At 41.1% G+C, this 22,853-nt stretch overlaps 1 protein-coding gene across 4 annotated transcripts in view; it reads left to right on the top strand.

Moving 5' to 3' along the window:
- The first annotated feature begins 681 nt into the window (after positions 1-681).
- The window catches only part of LOC135222667 (transmembrane protein 129-like), a 43,146-nt gene continuing 20,974 nt past the window's right edge, over positions 682-22,853 (top strand). For 2 of the 4 annotated variants that reach the window (XR_010316305.1, XM_064260811.1), the window contains exons 1-3: positions 682-812; positions 8,905-9,112; positions 9,445-9,706. Coding sequence is in view for 3 of the 4 variants with exons in the window: in XM_064260811.1 (XP_064116881.1) it covers positions 8,908-9,112; positions 9,445-9,706 (467 nt within the window). In the remaining variant the exon portion in view is untranslated. Of the gene's footprint in view, positions 813-894; positions 1,008-1,438; positions 1,461-8,904; positions 9,113-9,444; positions 9,707-22,853 lie in introns of those variants that run through there. The other 2 variants (XM_064260812.1, XM_064260814.1) reach the window with 2 other exon arrangements.

Genomic DNA, 22,853 nt, shown 5'->3' with positions numbered 1-22,853 from the left:
TTGCAGCTACGCATCATCACAGTTACCTCCAGTTATTTCTTTTTTAACACCCGTATCCACGTTTTTAATGTTGTCACAAATAACAATGAATCATATTAAAATAGCATATATAATTACAAGGAAGTTATAATTACAGTACACCGTACAGCCAAAATGTCTCAAAATCGTCATATTCATTTGGCATTCAGGTATGGGATGATGATACTTGTACTACCCAGTCTCTGAATACAGTAACAAGGAAAATATACCAACTGCCTCTTCTGGTATTTATAACTATACCGATTCGCAGTTATATTTCCTTCTGAAGCTTTAGTTTATGGGCCTTTCTCTTTTAAGTTACCTTTACCTTATTCTTAGCTATTCCTTATACCCATAATACGTTTTTTATTTTATTGGCGGTGTATATTTTAATAGGAAAAAAGAAACTTCTCAAAATACACATTTATTTTGTATATACCTCTATGAAAAACAAACGTCAAATGTTCGATGTAAATAAAATGCAGTATTACCAAATGTATGATGCAGAAGCTTGATATTCTTATATATGAAAAATAATAATAAATGTTCTTGTATTAGAAAAGATGATTTATGTGGGGTAGATATTAAAGTTTTGCAAATTTTTTCATGTCATGATAATTTTGATGTATAGTGGATGATGTTTGCAAAAAAAAAAAAATTATTTTTGGCAACGTTGTGCACCAACTCTTCTTTTGATTTTAAGATGATAGTGGTGGTCGTTTTTGTTAGTGTCGTGGGAAGGCTCTAGACATGCTAAGGATTTCTTAGTATTCCGAGTCTGATTCTAAGCTAAGGTAAATTTCCTTACAAATCGTGGTAATTTGATGTGACTCAAATTGTCTGGCAGAATTTAGTGTTCGACTAGACCAACGTGGTTAGCATAGCTAGATATTAGTATATTTAGCTACTACTACTAGGTAGCTACCTATAGCTAGTAGTAGTACCCTATCATGAACAGTGACGTGGCTGTGAGATAACTACTAGGCTAGGTACTAGGTTACGTAGTATGTCCCAATCCTCCTATGCAAAACTTTTTAAACGTTTAACCTAATCTACCTAGTAAATGTGACCTTGGCTTATGGTGGCAATAGGCATGATTTAGCCTAAGTGTTGACCTGGTTTAGCCAAACCGTAGCTACCTAGTAGTATAGGTACCTAGGTAGCCTATACTAGCCTAGCTATGTAAAGAAAGTTTGCAGTCGTGTTGGTTAGGTAGTACGTAGGTATTTGTGATTTTGGTAGATCTATAGTACTGTTCCGCGGCGGCCTAGACTATGGCAGTTGCGGTTTTCTAGTATGCAGTTTGACCTCCTGAACAAGAATTTAAAGTACTAATATTTATTCAGACGACTGTAATTAACCCCCGAGGGCCAGTACTAAACGAAGAATTACCGTGATTTTCAGTACCTAGGCTAGAGTAAAGCCACCGAAGTACTACCTAGGTATGTAATGATTTAGCCAGTTGTGGTATACTAACTAGCTAGGGAACAGCTCTGCATGGGGTATTAGGTATTTTGGTTGTATTTTAGTTGCTTATTAAGAATTTTGAAGTGGATATTTTGCCATGTCACAGAATTCTATATACATTTGACTATTTAGCGGGCATTTCTAGTCACCGTGTTAAGCGCCATGTAAAGCCAGCGACGTAGTCATTTTGACTCTTACTACTATTCAAGAAAGATGGTTGGTTCTCTCAATAGGCAATGAATTTTCATCCTTTTAGTTATGCGGCTGAGGAAGCAATGAAATTAGGTAGTTGAGAAGCAAGAAAAAACATATTGGTGAAGAGACAGAACATCTGTAGCTGCGAAGAAGAGGATGAAAGACCAGGTAGAAAATGATGACCTTCCATACTACTATGAAGTCAAGTATCTCTATCAAAGGTGGAAAAGCGTACATATCCCCGGAATTGACCGGAGACCAAATCAAAGGCATTTATTTTTTCAAAATTAGTACCTATTCAGGCTTATTAGATACAATAAGCCCGTGACTAATTCCTAGTTCATGATATGGGGTCTAGTGACTAGCGAGTATACTACAAGCAAAATGTGTCTGTCTACCTAATTCCAGTAAAATTGTGAATGATTTCTTGCTGGTTCACAGCTTTATAACAAAAGCCAGCAGAACAAAACAAGCTCCTTGTGCATCCCATTTACATCCAACTAAATACAAAAGTCCAAAAATGGTCAACTTCGCTTGTGCACCAGAAGTGCCAGCTAAATAGGGGAAACAACTGACTGGACTAGCTGATCCAGTTTTCACCGCGTGTGGATCCACCCTCCGAAAAAGTACTTTAACACGTCCTGACAATGGAGATGGGCATCAGTCACAAGTCATCGGTGGTGAGAGCAACAGCTTGAGACCTCTACTATCCTTTCGAAGTAAGTATTTTCTCCAAAATTAGAAATTAAGGTCATATTTTAAGATTAAACTGAGGTTAATGAAAGTCTAGCCATGCTCAGTGCAAACATACCTCCATGACGCTTTCGAAATTTTTACTTATAATACAAACAGTATAGAAGATTGACGCCATCTCGATGTTTGGGGAGTCACTTGTGTCAATGAACTTTCCATTCCATGTGCTAAATCTGCACACCACTTGTACCCATAGATGCTGGGGCACTTTCTTCACAACAATCGTCAACAATGACACCAACCATGGCTTATCCAAGGAAACTACGATGTTTTGGTAGAAGAAGAAGAAGAAGAAGCGTGCACTAGATAATTATTTAAATAAATAGTTAAAAGGCAGTATAAGGTTATGAATTGCATAATTTTTTCATATATTCATGATTATTAATTTGAAAATATTCATTGTTGAAAAAGTAACTAGATTCCTGACTCAAATATCAACAGTTTTGCTGTGAACAGTACCTACAGCGTTGTTCGTGCTCTTCTATTGTTTATCAGTATTGCCAATTGTTATGTGTTTACCCTCCAAAATGGGTATAAGAATTACACAAAACCGGGGAAATAAGTGAAATTAGCGTATCAATTTGTAGTATATAAACATATTAGAATAATTTTATCATTATTGCATTACTATGACAACTAGAATTCATGGAAACAGTTTGTAAATGCATCAGCGTATGTGTGAAGCTCCACTAAATTGGCAATGATGATTTTTTCATCATCTGCTCGTATCTACTTTAGAAATATCTGTAATTTTTCAGGGTTAATTTGGTTGCAAAAAAGGGATAATAGACATGAATTAAAATAAACATTTTGAAGTAACAAAGTAAAGTTAAACTAAACAATTAGTCGTGTGCTTCCCGCAACAGTGTTTGTGAAGTGAGCGCCTAGGAACCAGGAACAGCAACGTAGTTCAAGTGCAATTTGGAGTAAATTAAGACCAAAATGTGTATAATTACAATCAAATGAGCACTGTGAAATTTCATTTGTGATGGCAGTAAGGATAAAACCACCTATTACAAGGTAAAAATGAATTTCAGTTCAAACCATGACCCCAGGAATAAGAAGTTTCATACTTTCACTAATATAGACAACAAAATGTTGTTTTATTGTGCTGATTACAACTGCAATCTTGAGTAAGATCAATAAACGTTACATATATTTGCTAACATTGTTCAAATGAGTGCTGGGAAGGCTGGGAAAGATGTTGGATCCTTTGCGGTTACGAATGGCACCTCAGTCGGTGAACACCATATTGGATTTAAAAACTGCCTTGAAAACATATTTTACAAAGACCTCACATGCCTATTTTAGTTCGTATGGCATTTTCATATATCACATTATGTTGACGAAACTTCAATCTTTTGAGTGGTATGCTTAGAGTTGTAATTGTATTCTTGTTTCACCAATTAATATCGAGTGAATAAGGCTGATCAACCCAATGACGATGGATCCACTGCGATGTTTCCCCCTTGTCAAATATGTAGCCTGCACTGACGCAACAAAATATCCACTGCCTATGAATTTACCATTATTTTCTGTTGATCAACTGTAATGAACCTCAGAACTGATGTTATTGCATGCTGGCCATCTTGCAATGCTATCGTGCATGCAGTTTTATAGGGGGGCTTTTGGTAAAAAGGGGAGTTTCCTTCATCAAGGGGCAGAGCCACCCAGCTAAGTAACACAGCCTACTAGGTTAAGGTAGGTTGGGATAGGTTACTATGGTTTCTCTCATAATAGGTTTCCTTAGCTAATACCTCCCTGATCAAGGTAACTCCCCCCAACCCTAACCTGACCCTAAGGGCCATCAAGTATGAGTAAAATACAGGCATGCTTCCTAATCTAACGTAAACAAATTCACCAATCCTACTAATTGCTAACCTTAAAAAAGGCCATATGGTAAGTGAACGATAGAAATAAGATGAAATAGAAATAGCTAGGTATGGCATATGGTAATGTTAGTATGAGGTATTGCATATCATTCATTAGAGTTTTGTAATTACTAAGGTTTCTTACAGTAACACACAAACAGGATCACATGATTTGTATATGGAGAGTATGATATACAATAAATTTTGTGAAAAAGAGTTTATTATCATAATTGATCAATAAAAGATTAATCCAGTGGTACCAGCTCAAATCACAGTATAGGTAACTTCAGACTTATTTCTCCTATATTTTTAATCTTTCTCTTCATCTCCACACAATCCTTTGTTGGGGTTTCTATTTTTAAGAGTACTATACAGCTGTTTCTATCTTGAGTAACTCATTTCTTAATTGGTTTGGCAGAGGTTTAACAGATGGATGACCTTCCAGATTAACCCTCTGTAATTATCAGGGCTTGAGACCAGCTCTGACTTGGGCTGGATTGGCTTCTTAACCCCCCCCCCCCCCCCCCTCCCCCTTTTTGTGGCTAGGTTCTTAATTTCTATGTGATAGTACTTATCCTATCCAATTTTGACAGCTTTTTTTATATTGTAAAACTTAAAATAGACATTTCAATTTCGTCAAAAACTATAGTTAAATTTATTAACACTGCTGCATAGGTTTCAAGGTTATTACAAGGGCATTGCACATAGTAACTGTATTTGTGTAGAGTTATTAATATAAATGAGCACGAGTTGAATAAGAGAAGAAAGGGTCACAGAATGGATATTGTGACAAAAATTCATGTTTATGTTATCCTTTATTATTGTTGTATTATTACAGTTAAATGTCAGTAAATTAAAATTTTTATTCTTGTATAATTGGCCAACCCTCTTGAGTTATGAGGGGCCATTCAAAAATTACATAACGCTTTTTTTCTTCTTCTTCTTTTAACCCCCCTTGTCACACCTCATAACACATGTCCATACCCCCCCTAGAAAATAATGTTAACACATGTAACATCAGCTAGTGACCCCCTCCCCACCCAATTAGTATGTTTCATTTGTTTTAATGCAAGAGAGGGCTAATGTGTGCCATCAAGTACCTAGAAACAACAGAACTTGAATGGCACCACAAGGAGCGTAAAGATACAAATCAGCCTACAGGGACCCCAAGATCAACAGTTGAAGGGAAAACTTTGGTGTGGGATAGTTGATAGGCGACAAAGATGCCAGTTTTTAGTTTGTGATATGTATTATTCATTACGTAATTAGTATACTAATACGCAAAGTAGACTATGGCTAAGTTTAGAAGAGGATTAATGTAATTTGTGATATTTTTCAAAGTCGTATTTATGAATAAAGTAGGGAATGTCGGAGCTCGGAAAAGGGATTTTGGCGAAGGAAAAATCTATTTCTGGGCAAGGGTTCGTGTCGCCCAGTGAAATAATCCTTAAGTTCATTATTTGCATCATTTACCTTAGAAATAATGAACTTAAGGATTATTTCACGCAGCGACACGAACTGAGCCCAGAAAAGGGATGAGTTTGTGATATTATTCTATGTCATGTTACATATACGAATAGAAAATGTTGAAGTACAAACAAGGGTTGAGTTTGTGATATTTCTTTTAGCATATAATTATGCAAAAGAATAATTAAATACCACATTCTCAATATTACTAAAACATAATAGTGTATTGCAGAATCTTTAATATTGCTTTTGTCCTTTTACATTTACGTATAGTACATCTTTTCAAGAGAAACGGGAAAAAATCTGAAAATGTTAATGTAACTTATATATACCTACAACCTCCTCCCCCACTTTCATACTCCCTAACACTTCACCATACCCCCCTCCCCTCTTAGGTGTTTGTAATTTTTGAATGGCCCTTTACAGTTTGTTCCTTAATTTGTTGATACTAACCTTTTGCTTTCAGGTTTTTTTATATAGGTATTCCCTGGTTATCGGCAGGGGTTCCGTTTTTGGCAGGGTGCCGATAAACAAAAACTAAGTATGTTATGGTGCCATAGCTATTATCGGTACCTTATGGCACCGCTATTAACCGAAACTCGGCCTGTTATGGCTCCTTAAATCGCTGATTTTATGGCACTAGACAAGCCTCATAAAACTGGATCTCCATTAACCGAGATCGCTGATAACCAGGAACGGCCTTATAGTACTGGAATTGTATTAGTTGCACTATGGAAATACAAACCAATGTCTTTTATGGAGGAGCATTCCCCAGTGCAAGCTGGAATTGGTCTTTTAAACTTAGTAACAAGGCAGTTAACTGGTGGTAGGTAAGTGGTAGGTCTTGTTGTCATCAACCACTTTTTCTTCATATGTTGTCAACTTTCCTCTATTTACCTTCACGTGTGTGTGGTTTGCCACCTCTTACCGATTCTTTGTGGCCAGCTTTGCTAGAATACTAACAGATGTTTCTGTTTGCTATTCTGAGCAACCCATCTTTTGCTGCTATTTCTGGTAAGGAACATAATACTTTCTGTAGCAATACTCCTCCTATCCCCTTAAGTAAGACAATTGCTTATGGGGATACTACTGCAGTTTCAGGCATAAACCTTACTCCTATTATGCCACTTTTTTGTATCAACGTATGTTTTGTTGGAGCCAAGCCTTGAGCTCATCATCAGCTTCCCCCACATTGTCTTCTGCCTCTTCCTTATATGGTAAGAAGAGGTCCTGGAAGCCCTCTTATAAGATGTTCTGTTGGATTTCAAGTGGCTTGGTGTAGCATTCACTCACCTGCCAGTCTGAAGTTAACATTGATAGGGTTGACACTGATTTTATGAGCTTTCTCGTAAACCAGCGTCTTCCAATTTACTTAAAAAACATGAGGAACATCCCAGAATTTCCCTATTCATTCTTCTACTTAGGCACATAGAGAAGAGTCAGCACTACCTTTTCACTCAGTGTTAGATACCCCAGATCATGCACAGGCATCAGGTCACTGCTGTATGATACTGATAGTTAATGTGTCAGTCTGTGTGTTGGTGATTGTGCTACTCCTCGTTTCATAGTAGGAGGTTGATACCCCCCCTTACCCTTCTGTGCTTTAGCTGTGACCAACTGCACTTACCCAGCTACGAAGTACATAAATCATATATCAAAACAACAGACCTCAGTAGTTTCTCAGTCTTCTCGGGATCGATCTAGGGACTGACTTGTGTATTTGTGTGTATGTATTTAAAGACAGGGATTAATTAGTATATAAAGTATAAATAGTAAATTAAAATAATGTTACAAGTCAACCTTGAATCATTATTTAGAGATGGGTATTGCTAGGTCTGTTGGTTTATGTCTATGTGGGCTTGCTCCTCCTCACTATGCTACATTAGAGAGGGAAGAAAAAATGAGATTTTCACATGATTACTACACTGATTCTGGGGTGTCCTCAAACATATACTACAGTCTTGTTTCTTTGTTATTGTTACTTGAAGGATTTTGTTGAGTACTTCAAGGTGCATGTAAGTTTTGAGTTACCAGTGTACTGTAGTAGTGGTTCTCACTTCTGCTACCCATTACTATATGGCCAATCTTTCCAAGATGATCATTCCTTTAGCTTGATATTATGAAGTATAACAATGTTTTTCATTCTGATGAAATTTTGTGAGGAACCCAGTTTCTTATTTTAAATTGCCATCTTGTTAAGTATGGAAGGATGAAGATTCCAATATCTGGATCCCTCCACCTTTCATTTTCTTCTTTCAGTGTCCTCTTGTTATCTGACAAGGTTTAGCATCACTTAGCATATGGACAAATACTTGGATGTGCTTTAAAAATTTTAAAGAATCATATCTAAATGTAAATTGGTCATTTTGATTCTTGAAGTCCTAAATCTACAAATATCAGATTCCTGCACATATGCATTTCAGTAGAACAGTTGAAGTGAAGTGAATATGTCCTAAATAAATTGTTTGTCATACATATTAGGATAGCAGCCAAGTCAAATTTTTAATGTATAGTTTTGAAAAAGATTAATTTACAAGTTTTTCTATGAAAATTATAGCTGTGAGAAGTTGTATGTAGAGCCACAATCTTATATGTTCTGAGGACTATACCCTTCCCAGGATACCAGGGTCAGAATTTGTAATATCAGGGTGTTGTTTGTGTATTCAGTTTAATTTCTCTAATGCTCAGTCATGCTGAAGTTGGAAATAGACTCAAGGAGTTGGTGATTACCTAGCTTGTCAGCCCTCTTTCTTCCATACCTCATGAGAAGTAGCAAAATGAGAAACCTGGAATGATTGATTTGGATATTCCTTTACACTGATGACAAATAAGATGAAGGGCAACCACAAATTGTAGCAAGCATGTTGATATTATGCCTTAACCCCTGAGGTTATGATCTTTGGAAGATGAGAAGGATGCAGAGTTAGGTATCAAGATCTTAAATCAGTAAAGCTCACTAGGCACAAGAAACCCCCATGAGTACAAGTAAGAGGTTTAATTTATGTGACGTTAGAATTATGTACTGAATTCGTGTTTTTCTTTTGCTTAATTTGTGTTAATTAATTAATGATTAATTTTTCCCTTTTTGTGTTAATTAATTAATGGTTAATTTTTCCCTTAATTTCAATTTCAGATAATGTTAATGCAATTTTGGTGCTACTCACTGCTCTACTGGTTGCTCGCACTATTGGTAATTTTCCCCCCAGATGAAGTGGTTTCTGCTGGGCTGACAGTGGAGGCACTTACAGGGTCATGGCTTGGGAGCCAAACATTCAGTTTCATACATTATCACATACGAAGAACTGCTGCCACTCTCATCATTCACACCTTACTAATACCAGGTTTGTTACTGCTTTGTTATTATTTTTTTGTTGTTGCATTTTTTGTGTAGGTTTGCATTTATAATTTGTCACTGCATACTTCTAGGTGCTAGAAAATTATTCTATTGTTAAGACCGAAGGTTTGTAGCTATGAAAAATACAAATTGTCTTAAAAAATTTGTCATTTTTGTAATTATGTTTTTTCAGTAATGGATAGGTTGCATTAAAACTATGAATTTAAAGTCATTGTGCTAAATTTTACTAACCATCTAAAAGATTATGGCAGTACAGATATAAACCTCTTATTTTGATATTTTAAACCTGTTAATATATATTCTTTTATTTTCTCATAGGTTACTTTATAATGGTAATCAAAACACAGCCATGGCTCTTCATATATCTGGAAAACCAAATGCATCCATATGCAACCATTATTATTTTCCTGATGTCATTCCTGCCAGTCCTTGCAGCAGTGTTACTTGTGCTCTATTGGCGTCAACATGAGTGGCGTTACCATCCGCTGTCATGTTCCCTTAAACTCTACGCCCCCGATTTCTCCTCCTCTCCTAATGCTTGGGTTACTGTGGCTTCAAACATAAATATTGAATTTAGAAGGTTGGTATTGCTAATGACAGTTATTGTTATCCTTGTTATCCTGTGTTCTTGTGTATTTAGCCTGTATTCCAAATACTATTTGGTTTGGTTCTATTTTTCTCTTGCACTACTGAAGCCTTGTATTTTATCAAAACTTCCTTGTTTGTTCATGAAACTTACCTGTCAGATATATATATAGCTGTATTTTTCCGAATCCGACAGAAATTTAAACACTTACGACACACGCAGTGGGAGTCAGGTGGTTAGTACCCATTCCCGCCGCTGGGAGGCGGGTATCAGGAATCATTCCCATTTTCTATTCATAATTTTTCTGTCGCCGGTGCTGAAAACACCTGTTTGCAGCACCTCCGTCCAGATTTTGGAAACTTACTAGCTACTTGAGTATCCCTTTTGGTTTTTCTTTGGTATCTGAATTGGATCGGTGGCTTGGCACACGTTGATTTTGGTTTGATTTGAATTTGGTATTGATTTTTCTTTGACCAAGATGTCAGGGTCTAGTTCTGCTAGCGCTAGATTTTGTTCCATGTCTGAATGTAGAGGTAGGCTACTGAAAGCTTCAGTAGACCCACATTCTGTTTGTAAAGTTTGCAGGGGGAATGAATGTACGTTTGAAAGTCGTTGTAAGGAGTGTGAAAGATTAACAGAGTCGGAATGGAAGGCGTATGAAACCTATCTTAAGAAACTTGAGCGAGATAGGTTAAGGAGGTCTTCCTCCAGGAGTGTTTCAGGTAGGCAAGATTTAAATTATTCTCCTGCTAACCCTCCTTCTGTAGATTATGCTCCTACCCCTGTAGTGTTGCCTCCGGCCCCTGAGACAGTGTCGGTAGAAGGTAATACATTATCGCTAATTCTTGAATCGATTCGTAACTTAGAATCAAAAGTGTTAGCTCTGGAGAGCAAAAGTGAAGAGAAGTGCAGTGAAAGTGCCCCTTGTGTAGTGGAGGGTGCGTCAGATCGGCCTCATTCCGCCTCTAGACCTAGACCTCTGCTTGACTCCCAGATTACGGGGAGAGAGCATGTCGAAAGTCGAAGGAGGGTTACGAGGAACCCCCACCGATCTGGCGTGCCTTCGGCAGCTTCTGACGAACCTACCCAGACTGCCAAGGAGCATGTGCGCGTGCACGTCTTCTCAAGGAGTGCTTTTCTTCTTCTGAAGCTTCCTCCCCGCGCAAGGGGTGGAGCTCTCATACCGCATCACGTCCGCTGAAAAGGACGGCTCGCGTTCGGGGGGGACGCTTCACGTCCAAGTTGTTCTCCGGAACTTTGCTCGTCGCCTGATAGTGCGTTTGCTGCTTTTCCTCCGCAGAAGAAGCGTAAGGAGTATTCGGAGGCGGAGTCTTCCCTAGATGTTTCTTTCGAGCGCCGCAGTCGCTCTAAGGTGCGTGAAGTGGCGGTTCCTGGGAGTAGCAAGAAGGCGTCCCCTCGCCACTCGCCTGCTCACAGGATCAGCCCCTCCCCAGAAAAGGAGGCTTCACCTACAAGCAAGATTCTCCAGGCTCTTCAGCAGCAACTTCGAGATGTTTTTCCTTCGAGAGAGACTGTTCCACGTCGCCGTAAGAAGGATGACAATCTTCCTGTGAAGAGGTCGAGGCGTTCTCCCTCTCCCTCTCCTCGCTCGTCTCTCTCTCCTTGTTTGAGTCTCCCTCTAGAGTTCGTTCTGCTCCCCAGCAACTTTCTAGAGGAGGCGAGAAATTAGTTTCTCGCTCTCGTGAAGCGGTTGTTTCCGCTGCTACGAAACTTGTGGATAAGAAGCGCGTTTCTTTAGATGCCGAGCGCGCTTCTGTGAAAGTCAAACGCGCTTTAGTGGACGCCGAACGTGACTCGGTGCAAGTTTCGCGAGCGCCAGTGGACGCTCAGCGAGTTTTAGTGGACGCTCGGCGCGCACCAGTGGACGCTCGGCGCGCACCAGTGGACGCTCAGCGCGCACCAGTGGACGCTCAGCGCGCACCAGTGGACGCCAGGTGTACACCTGCGGCGTTTGAGCGCGCTTCAGTCGGCGCCAGTAGATTGGCTTCGGACGCCAAACGCGCGCCTACGGACGTCAGTTTTCCACTTTCGCAAGCACAAGCGGAGGCGGGAACTCTTCCTGTTCGCCGTTCTTTCTCTTTTGAGAAAGCTCGGGACTCTTCTTTACTTCCTCCGACTTCTCCAGTGTCTGAAGAGGAAATTAGTGACGCTTTCGTCGAAGTGGACGAAGAACAGCAGTTGGCTCCAGTTTCGACGGACTACAAGGTTTTGACTCGTTTGCTACAGTCAGTCTTTGCAGACACTTTCCAACCTGAAGCTCCACGTACTCCTCCCTCTCAGTTTTCGTCTTCCAAAGCTACTAAGATCTCGGGCTTTGTGAGAATGAAGAAGTCGCTTTCTACGAAGCAAGCTTTTAGAAAGGTCCATGATTGGATGGAAAAGAGGAAAGCTTCAGGCAAGACTTCTTTCGCTTTACCACCTTCAAGACTCGGTGGCAAAGCTGGTATGTGGTATGAGACGGGAGAAAACGTCGGAGTTAAGCTTCCAGCCTCAGCTCAAGGAGACTTTGGTAGTATTGTAGACGCCACCAGAAGATCTTTTTTGTCTTCCTCGAAGGTCTCTTGGACACATAGTGAGTTAGACTTTCACCTTAAAGGCCTCTTCAGGACACTAGAGGTCTTTAATTTTCTTGACTGGTGCCTGGGAGTATTGGATGCCAGGTCCAGGAGTTCTGATTCCATCAGTCTGGGGGAGCTGTCCAGTGTATTGTCTTGCATGGACAAGGCCGTCAGGGATGGTTCTGAGGAATTGGCTGCTCATTTCAGCACGGGACTGCTTAAGAAAAGAGCACTTTTTTGCAATTTTACTGCAAAGTCGGTCTCACCAGCGCAAAAAGCGGATCTTCTTTTCGCTCCTTTCTCAGAACATCTCTTCCCCCAGTCTATGGTAAAGGACATAGCTGCCAGTCTCCAGGAGAAAGCAACCCAAGACCTTCTGGCACAGTCTTCTAGGAAGCCTACTACTTCTTCGTCTTCTGGGTCCTCTGCTTTGAAGAAATCGAAGCCCTTTCAATCCGCTTCTTCCTCGAAGCCAGCCCCTCGAGGAAGAGGCTCTTTCAGAGGCAAGACTCCCGCTCCTTCCAAGAGCAAGAAGTGAGAGGGAAGTCCTTCAGACACCGGTAGGAGCCAGGCTTCTACATTTCGCGAAAGCTTGGGAAGAGAGAGGTGCCGACGCTTGGTCTCTGGACATCGTCAAGAAGGGGTACAGAATTCCTTTCCTGATGTTACCCCCGCTGTCTTCGACACCAAAGGATTTGTCTCCGTCGTATCAGGGAGAAAAGCTGAAAGTGCTTCACGATCTACTAGATCAAATGATCGAGAAGCAGGCAGTGGAACAGGTCTTCGACCGGAGTTCGCCGGGGTTTTACAACCGTCTGTTCCTAGTGCCGAAGCAGTCAGGGGGGTGGCGCCCCGTTCTGGATGTCAGCAGTCTAAATCGCTTCGTTACCAAGCAGAAGTTCAAGATGGAGACACCTCAATCCGTGCTTGCAGCTTTAAGGCCGGGGGATTGGATGGTCTCGTTAGACCTTCAGGACGCATACTTTCACGTCCCCATCCATCCCCGATCAAGGAAATACCTGCGGTTTGTCCTGAAAGGGAAGATTTTCCAATTCAGGGCACTCTGCTTCGGTCTCAGCACGGCGCCGATGGTGTTCACCGTTCTTATGAAGAACGTTGCGAGGTGGCTCCATCTTGCGGAAATAAGGATCTCTCTCTACCTAGACGACTGGCTTATTCGAGCCTCATCGCAAGACAGGTGTCGAAGGACCTTCACACGACTCTGTCGTTAGCGAGGTCCCTGGGACTTCTGGTGAATCTCGAGAAGTCGCATCTGACTCCTTCTCAATCCTTAGTCTATCTGGGGATTCAGATGGACTCAGTGGCTTTTCGGGCTTTTCCGTCCCAGGGGCGACAACTTCAATGCCTGGACAAAGTGTCGGCCTTTCTAGGGAAGGAAACATGCTCGGTGAGGGAATGGATGAGTCTGCTGGGGACCATTTCCTCACTGGAGAAGTTTGTTTCTCTGGGAAGGTTGCACTTCCGACCACTTCAGTTCTTCCTCTCAAGCAATTGGTCACGCAAACAGGATCTAGAAGAGGTCTTGTTTTTGACGGAAGAAGTGAAAAAGCACCTCAAATGGTGGTTGGATCCAAAGAAGCTGGCGGAAGGACTTTCGCTCAAGCTTCGGAACCCCGACCTAGTGTTGTTCTCCGACGCGTCCTCCACGGGTTGGGGAGCAACACTGGGAGGGAGAGAGTGTCAGGCACCTGGAGAGGGGAACAGGTGTCCTGGCACATCAATCTAAAAGAACTTTCAGCGGTTTACCTTGCTCTAAGGTTCTTCGAGGAGGAAGTCTCCAGCAAAGTGGTTCAGATAAACTCGGACAACACCACAGCCTTGGCATACCTCAGGAAACAGGGAGGAACTCACTCTCCTTCTCTGTTCGTCATCGCGAGGAATATCCTGATTTGGGCGAAGTCACAAAACGTCACGATTCTGACAAGATTTGTGTCAGGCGTGGAAAACGTGCGAGCGGACCTTCTCAGTCGGCAAGGACAGCTTCTGCCGACGGAATGGACCCTTCATCAGGAAGTATGCCAGGCGCTATGGAAGCTGTGGGACGTCCTCATGTGGACGTTTTCGCAACTTCCCGAACGAAGAGACTTCCGCTGTATTGCTCCCCAGTTCTGGACCCGGGAGCAGTGGCAGTAGACGCCCTACTGTGGAATTGGTCGGGACTAGACATTTACGCTTTTCCCCCATTCAAAATCCTCGGGGAAGTAATGAGGAAGTTCGCTGCATCAGAAGGAGCGAGAATGACCCTCATCGCCCCCTTCTGGCCAGCGGTCGACTGGTTCACGGAGGTGATGTCCTTCCTAGTAGACTTTCCAAGGACTCTGCCCCTAAGGAAAGATCTACTCAGACAGCCCCACTTCGAGAGGTACCACAAAAACCTCCCCGCTCTGAGTCTGACTGCGTTCAGACTATCAAGAAGTTGGCCAGAGCGAGGGGTTTTTCAAGACCTGTGGCAACGGCGATTGCCACCGCAAGGAGGCCCTCCTCAATCGCAGTTTACCAATCAAAGTGGGCTGTCTTTAGAAGTTGGTGCAGAAGGAAGGGCATTTCCTCCACCTCAACCTCTGTGAGCCAGATAGCAGATTTCCTTCTTCACCTTAGGAAAGAAGCGAAACTAGCCGTTCCCACGATTAAAGGCTACAGAAGCGTGCTTTCTGTGGTCTTCAGACATAGAGGACTCGACTTAGCGAATGATAGAGACATTCATGATCTCATTAGATCATTTGAGACTGTGAAAGTTCTCCAACCTAAAGTACCATCGTGGAACTTAGACGTGGTACTGAAGTTTCTCATGTCGAGTCAATTTGAACCGCTCCATTTAGCCTCGCTTAGGAATCTTACTAAGAAGACCATTTTCCTAACCGCTCTGGCGACGGCGAAGAGGGTTAGCGAAATTCAAGTCATAAGCAAGCATATTGGGTTCAAGGATCATAGTGCAGTTTGTTCCTTAAGTCCTACGTTCTTAGCAAAGAACGAGAACCCTTCCAACCCTTGGCCGAGGACGTTCGAGATCAAAGGGTTGTCGGAGCTAGTGGGACCTGAAGCTGAGAGAGTCCTGTGTCCTGTCAGGGCTCTCAAGTTTTATTTGCAGAGAACCAGAGCATGCAGAGGTTCTTCGGAGAACTTGTGGTGCTCTGTGAAAAAACCAGATCTTCCGATGTCGAAGAATGCACTGGCGTTCTTCTTAAGAAGTACGGTTAAGGAAGCCCATGAAAAGTGTAGTGAAAGTGACATGGAGCTTCTGAAAGTGAAAGCCCACGAGTTGAGGGCTATTGCTACTTCGGTGGCTTTTCACAAAAATATGGCAATCAAAGATATTTTGGGCGCCACTTATTGGCGAAGCAATTCGGTGTTCGCTTCACACTACCTGCGGGAGGTGAAAGCAACATACGAAAATTGTTACTCGCTCGGACCATACGTCGCTGCAGACACTGTTTTGGGGGCAGGAGGTAGCGCTCATCCTATCCTTTAATGGTTTAGGGGAGTTTTTAACTTGTGTTATGGTTGTGGGGTTGACCGCCTGCGGCGGATCTCCCTTCCATTAGCTTAGTCTATGTGGGATACTTTTGGTAGGCTACGCCAGGTGGTTTGGTTTTACTTCGTTGCCCTCATTTGTATGGTCAATGGTCTAGTCACGTCGTGGTCTCGCCCCTGTTGACAGATCATCTGGAGTGCACCAGCTATATAGGTCTCTACCTCGCTGGCAACTCTAGTAGCACAAGCAGACTTACGTGGCAGTAACCACGAAGTCAGCTATGCTAACAGGTAAGGAATCAAGATATCAATTATCTGCATACATATGTTTCCTAAAAATCTTCTATTCTGTCTACTCCCACCACCAAAGGTGGGATTCAGCTATATATATATCTGACAGGTAAGTTTCATGAACAAAATGATATTGTAATGATACAATTAAGTTTGTTCATACTTACCTGGCAGATATATATAATCAAGTACCCACCCACCTCCCCTCAGGAGACAGTGGAAATAAAAAATTATGAATAGAAAATGGGAATGATTCCTGATACCCGCCTCCCAGCGGCGGGAATGGGTACTAACCACCTGACTCCCACTGCGTGTGTCGTAAGTGTTTAAATTTCTGTCGGATTCGGAAAAATACAGCTATATATATATCTGCCAGGTAAGTATGAACAAACTTAATTGTATCATTACAATATCATATTTTGATTCATTCCATATGAATATATGTATAATGTAAATATTTGAAGTAATAAATCATAATTAGGAGTATCACTGTAAAATTTAAATAGCAATTAACTATGTATGCCAGTGTAGATGTCTTGATTGGACAATAGAGATCCTGTCAGGGTTTTAATGTGGAATCTTTTACATGTCATACTTCTATAAACTACATATATGAGGAAAAAATTGTACCTACAAGTTGTTTACAATGCAGACACATTCTCCCAAGCAGGCAGTCTCCCTTGTCTCAACTGTGGTCCCACTTGACTTTTTTTTTTTAAGTCAAATCTTTTTCAGAATTTTTATACCCATTTATATCTTTTACTTCTTTGTGCTAGGCAATTTCTGGTTTTTAAACCAACCAGTCATGTTCATACCTTATACTATATGTTGGTCAACATGGAGGCAATGTTTCATACAGTATAATGCATGTCCCTGTAAAAGCATTGGATCCTTGCTTGTGAGGTGAATTGGAAAAGAAAATTGACATTAGTAGTCACTAAGTATCTTCTATAACTGTAGATTACAATTATGGATAAAAGCTTGACATATATGTGGTTGGCTGAAGAAGCATGTTCTCAAGCTTATGATCAGTTTGGAGTTATGAATTTTGTCTGTCAAAACATTTTGGCCGTTAACACTGTGGAATTTCAATAATGCTTCACACATTTAGTGCAGGTGACTGGGCCCGCCCACTAATGGGGATACCAAGAGCTACTAGCAGACAACCCCATTCTATTTCTGCCGACATTTGGGTAACAGGAAATTTATGGCAGCTGTTCTTAAATTCGCCGGTCGGAGACTGGATTTTGGTGAAGGGTTATCACTGATTTTGGATAGCCTTCAAGCTTTAGTTATCAGGACAGTATGTATATGATTGTTTTGTTACTAATGGGCCTGGTTCAAGTTTTTCATATTTTGATGCAGAGGCAAATTTGCAATCAAATTGTGTAACTACCGGTAGCATAGTTTACCGCCCTACCACCCTTGAAGAATAATATTGTAATGATTGCATTCGTTACCAAACTAATAAACTTCCGTTCAAGGTATATTACAAGTAAGTAACGTAATTATGTAAATGTTGCATTCGTTGCTGAACTAATACTTACATTCAAGACATGTTACGAGTAAGTAATGCAGTAATGTAAACATTGCATTCGTTGCTGAAGTAAAACAATCGACCCCTGCTATTCGCAGACTCACGATTCGAGGGCTCGCCTATGTATTTGCAGATTTTTCCATGGGCTGTATAGTATACCCATTATTCACAGAAAATTCACCTATTCGCTGTATTTTTAACTGAGAAATATAGGCAGTCCCTGATTATTGGCAGGGTCTTGATAAGCAAAAACCGCCATTGACCGAAACTTGTGCATTTATGGTGATTATGGCGCCAAGTTTTGGTTAATGGCGCCGATAACCGGTTAATGGCACCTCTATCAGGTATATTATGGTGCCATAATCTCTTATTATCGGCATCTCATGGCGCCAAAAACCTAAACTTGGCCCTTTTATGGTGCCATAAATCACTGCTTTTATGGCACTAGACAAGCGTCATAAAACCGGATCGTTATTAACCGAGTCTGACGTATTAAACATAATATTGTACATTCACTAACAGACCAATTTTTTTTATAATGGAATGCATATCTGCAAATCTCAATATTGTGTGATATTAATTGAGAGGTGAATGTACAGTGGTACCTCGACATACAAAATTAATCCATTCTGAGGCGGCCTTCGTATCATGAACTTTTTGTATCTTGAACCACATTTTACATGTAAAATGCCTAATTCGTTCCAAGCCCTACAAAAACACCCAAGTAAATTATATTTCCAGGCTTACAACACATGTTCTAGGGTTACGACGCCGATCCGACGGAAGAAATATGACTCCAAAAAGGAAAATACTGTACATACTTGAGTAATATTCAACTGCATGTAATGTTCAACCCCATTTTTACTGCCTATATTAGGACTTTAGCATATGTCCCTTAGCAATAAGCCTAGCCTATGTTAGCATCTAAACCTAAGAAGCTAAAAGCTTAGAATATGCCAATAAAATGTATAAATAATCAGTATGTACTCATTTAAAATAATGATTAATTAATCATTAACTATAATACAAAAAAAAAAAAAAAAAAACCTTCCCACCTTTTGTTTACATTCAGCACTTACGAGTACCGAACGATCGCCAAGCAATCGCTTTTCCTAGCACACAGTAAGCCATAAATTTTCATTATCTCTCTTCAACTAATGAAACTACCAAACAGTATAATAACCATTCATTTCTATTCTTTATTCCATCTTTACCTAATGTTTTTTTTATTAAATGTATTGCATGAATAAGTTTTTCAATTTACAGCATCCTTTTACCAATAGAATACATAGAGCACTAGGGGTAGATGCTGACCAATAGGAGAGCAGAATCTTACGGGGTGACTAGCATCAGGAACCAATGGGAGAGCGGGAGGATGGTGGCAAGTTTACTCAGTTGGCGGCGCGCGAGTTTTAAAATTGTTCTTGGTGGTCCGGGCGAATCTCGGGACTTTACAGCAACAACCTTTCGTAACTTAAACTATTTTCGTAGTAGAACCAAAAAAATCTTCGTATTTGCTTTCGTATCCCGAGTTTTTCGTAAGTTGAGTCTTTCGAGGTACCACTGTTTGATGGTACTAGGTGTACTTCATTTAAGGTCAATAAAGGTTAATTGCCGTTTCCAAGTAGTGTTCGAAATGGTAATGTTATCTCAGCTACCGGACATATATTTTCAGTAGTAATATGCATGTCTGCAATTCTCAATAGAATTTGATACTATTTGAGGTATGCTTGTATAATGGTGCCTTGTGTACTTCTATGATTACGTAATTGAATATCCTCTTACACTTTCCCTTGCAGAGAACTGGAAGTGTAAGGGCAGTACATAGTGAGGAGGGAATTGTGCTTGTTTTGACTTGCCTTTTTGAGGAGAGTAGCTGTTCTCGGCATTCAGGAACCATGCTACGAGTTTTGTACTAGGTCAGGAAACAGGTTGTGATAAAAGCACACAAACAGCAGTCTTGTAATCTGTGTAGTATATGTCATCCTCCTCAAAAATATATTACACAAAAAAAATGTGCTTATTGCAGATTTCAGTCATTTATGCTCTTAGCTCTCCTGAGAACTAGGTAGCCTGGCATCAACTCACTCTTCACACCAATTTTCTCTTACTGGCCCTCGTTAATTTTCTCCACTTGCTCCCTCACCTGGCTCCCTTGCTTCCTTCCTGTGCCATTGCCAGTCTTGTGTCTGGGTTAAGAATATTAACCTTGTAATTAAGTGAAGTGTTGTGAAGTGGAGGAGGTGCCTACTCATCCCGCAATTCTCTTAAACAAAGGTCCCCTGGTCATACTCCCCCAAACCTGGGAGGGGACATAATGTAAGTCCAAGGTAGGTCAGGAAGTATACACACAGGTTGGTGCCCTCTCAGTTGTCTGTTGCTGGTCCCAGATATCAACAGATAGCGACTGGAAAAAAAGTCTACTGGATGTGTAGTGGAGGAGGTTTCTTTTCGGCCCGGTCAGTTCCTCTAAACCCAGTCCCTGTCAGACTCCCCAAGACCTGGGAGGAGACATACTATTAGTCCATGGGAGTCTGAAAGGGTTTTGCCCCTGGAGGGGCTTTTCAGAGTGGAATAAGCACCCAATAGGCGGCCAAGCATTCTATAGTGCCCAATCTTCTAAGCCACTGATAGTGCCCCTCCAAGATCCCAATGATGCTCAATAGCGCCTGATGGCACCCAAACGTTCTTTGATGTTTTATAGTGCCCGAGCGTTCTATGGCACTTAATAGCACCCGAGCGTTCTTATATCACTTAATAGCGCCCGAGCGTTCTGTGGCGTTTGATAGCAACTGTACAGTCCTGTCATCCATTCTCTGGGACACTTGAATGGAGTTCCTGGTTAGGTAGGATACTTTGTTTTTATGTCCTCATACAGACTGGAAGATATCTCAGACTCATCTCATGAGACAGAATCTGCCAGTTTGGGAGTTTAGGCTTCATTAACTATGGCACAACCCTTCTCTTGAGTCTACGCTTTGCCTCCTTTTGTTTTCTTTTCTGGCCATGAACTTAGCCTGTCCCATAAGATCAGCAGGGACAGGGTATCATAGCTAGGCTCCACTGTCTTCCCCAAGACCTGAATTTTCAGTCGGACCTATGGTGGTGGTTGTCCGAATTTTAGTAGTCCAGGAGAGACTCCTCATCACAAGACTAGTCTTAGACTACTACTCACACCTCATTCTAGTTGAGAAAGCCCACTCAGGGAACCGGGAGTGTTTTTTCGGGACATACCCTTGGGAGAGCTTTCTCACATATACCAGAAGAGCCTTCACTGAGGTATTCCTTTAGACCACCACAGTTCTTATGTTTTTACTCTTAACACTTTACCAACAAAGAGAGTTTTTTACTGTGAATGATTGATCAAGTTTTCTCTTGTTTAAAAGCAATTTCTGATGGAGAAACAGAACTATCAGAAACCCACTCTCACTCCCGAATGGACGTTGATTCCCTTGTTTGGTTATGTGCTGTCTACAGGGCAGGCTGACTTTGGCTGTCTGCCACCTTAAAGGAACCTTCTAACATGGTCAACAGACACCATTTTAGAAGATTGTTCCAACTTGGATTTCTATATTTGTCCACCGTTTAATATGGTCAAAGAAGGGCTAGATTTTTTCAGACTCATCAGAACGTTAATATGTCCATCATAGCCCCATTTTGAATTGCAATTACGGTTACTGATTTGCTGAGATGGACTGATGAAGTATCTCAGAATCCTTCCACCTTTTCTACCTTTTTGAATAATCTCACGTAAAGAGACACTATCAAGGGTGGTACGCTCTTATGTGGACAGGCTTTGGGCTGTCTGGGCATTTACCAGGAAGAAGGGGCTTTTTTCAGAAGTGCTAACAAAAGAAATTTGAGAGATGGGAAAGGGGATTGAGCTAAGTCTGATTTAGTACATAACGAGGTTTGCTCATTTACCCTGAATTTTTTACTGACAATGAGGACCCTTCTATGACCATGATATATATATCTCTCTCTCTCTCTCCCTGGGCACCAACTCTAACCAAGCTCCTAGGAACTCCCTGCTCCCAAATGTTTAGAAGGAAAATGGTGACCAGAAGTGCTCACTAGTTTTGAGGAAAAATAGAAAGCTTCTTGTACAGTTGGAGGGTTCTGGTATTGCCTGGAAGGAAACGGAAGTTTGAGGCTATTCTTTTCTATAATGTGATGGCAAGAACTCCTGTCATCCTCTGACTAAACTTCTGGCTTCAACCACAGCCTGGTACCAGCTTGTTCTCTGAGTACCCAACAGTGCTCACCAGATCTGAGGATAAATAGAGAGCTCTGTCCAGCTGAGATGTTCAGGTATTGCCTGAAAAGAATCCAGTTCAAAGGCCATCCATAACCTAAGGTGTTATGGGTTAATCTCTTCTCATCTTTCATTTAGAATGTGTGGTCCTTTAAACTATTGGACTTTTTCTGAGATATTCTCAGATTAAGGGAAGCATTTCCCTTTTTAACTGAAAGCTAAAGACATCAGAACAGTTTTATCCTCTTTAACTTTTAGGCTCTACTTATCCCATACGTCCTTTCTATAATCATCCTACAGGAAAGTGTTAATTTTTGGCAGTTCCTTTCGATTATCAGTAACTGGCATCCAACTGTGGAAAGAAGTGTAGGATATTCTCCCACTGTCTCTTCACCTTGTGATAAGGTGTCGAGTCTTGAAGAGTCAAGAGGGTACAATGTACTGAGAGCACCCACCGCTCTCAGTGGTTGGGTTGTGATTTTATTTCAGTGAAGGTGGTAATGTTATCTGGTTGTTTTCTTTGTAGTACTGTGCCCATGGCAAGGGCACCTTTCAAAGTTTTGTTAGCAATCGGAATACTTCTTTGCCACAAAGCTCCCACTTGAGTAGAGGCGCTCCTGGCTTTACCTCAATGATAGCGACTCATTCTATTTCAAATTCATTACATGACTTAATGTTTTGGAGTAGAAATAGTATGTGCATGTTTCCCACCTCCTGTATTGTGGATTCAGGTAATTAATTACTGGGTAAGTTCCTATTTAAAAATGACATTACGATAAATTAAGCTTTTATATGTAAGTACTACTTACCCGGTAATTACGGATGGAGCCCTCCCCCTCCCCGCTGATGGACATACGGCATAATCAGAATGAAGTTGTCTGCCAGTAGTTCTTGGTATTCCTGTTAGTGGTCGAGATGAGTCACCTGCACTAAATCTGTGAAGCATTACCTGCGAATTTATTCATTTTCAAGTTGTTGAGGCAAGAA

This window comes from Macrobrachium nipponense, chromosome 8, assembly GCF_015104395.2.
Source record: "Macrobrachium nipponense isolate FS-2020 chromosome 8, ASM1510439v2, whole genome shotgun sequence".
Classification (NCBI taxonomy): Eukaryota; Metazoa; Arthropoda; class Malacostraca; order Decapoda; family Palaemonidae; genus Macrobrachium; species Macrobrachium nipponense.
The sequence above is the reverse complement of the archived record's forward strand: the minus strand, read 5'-3'. Positions and strand labels throughout refer to the sequence as shown.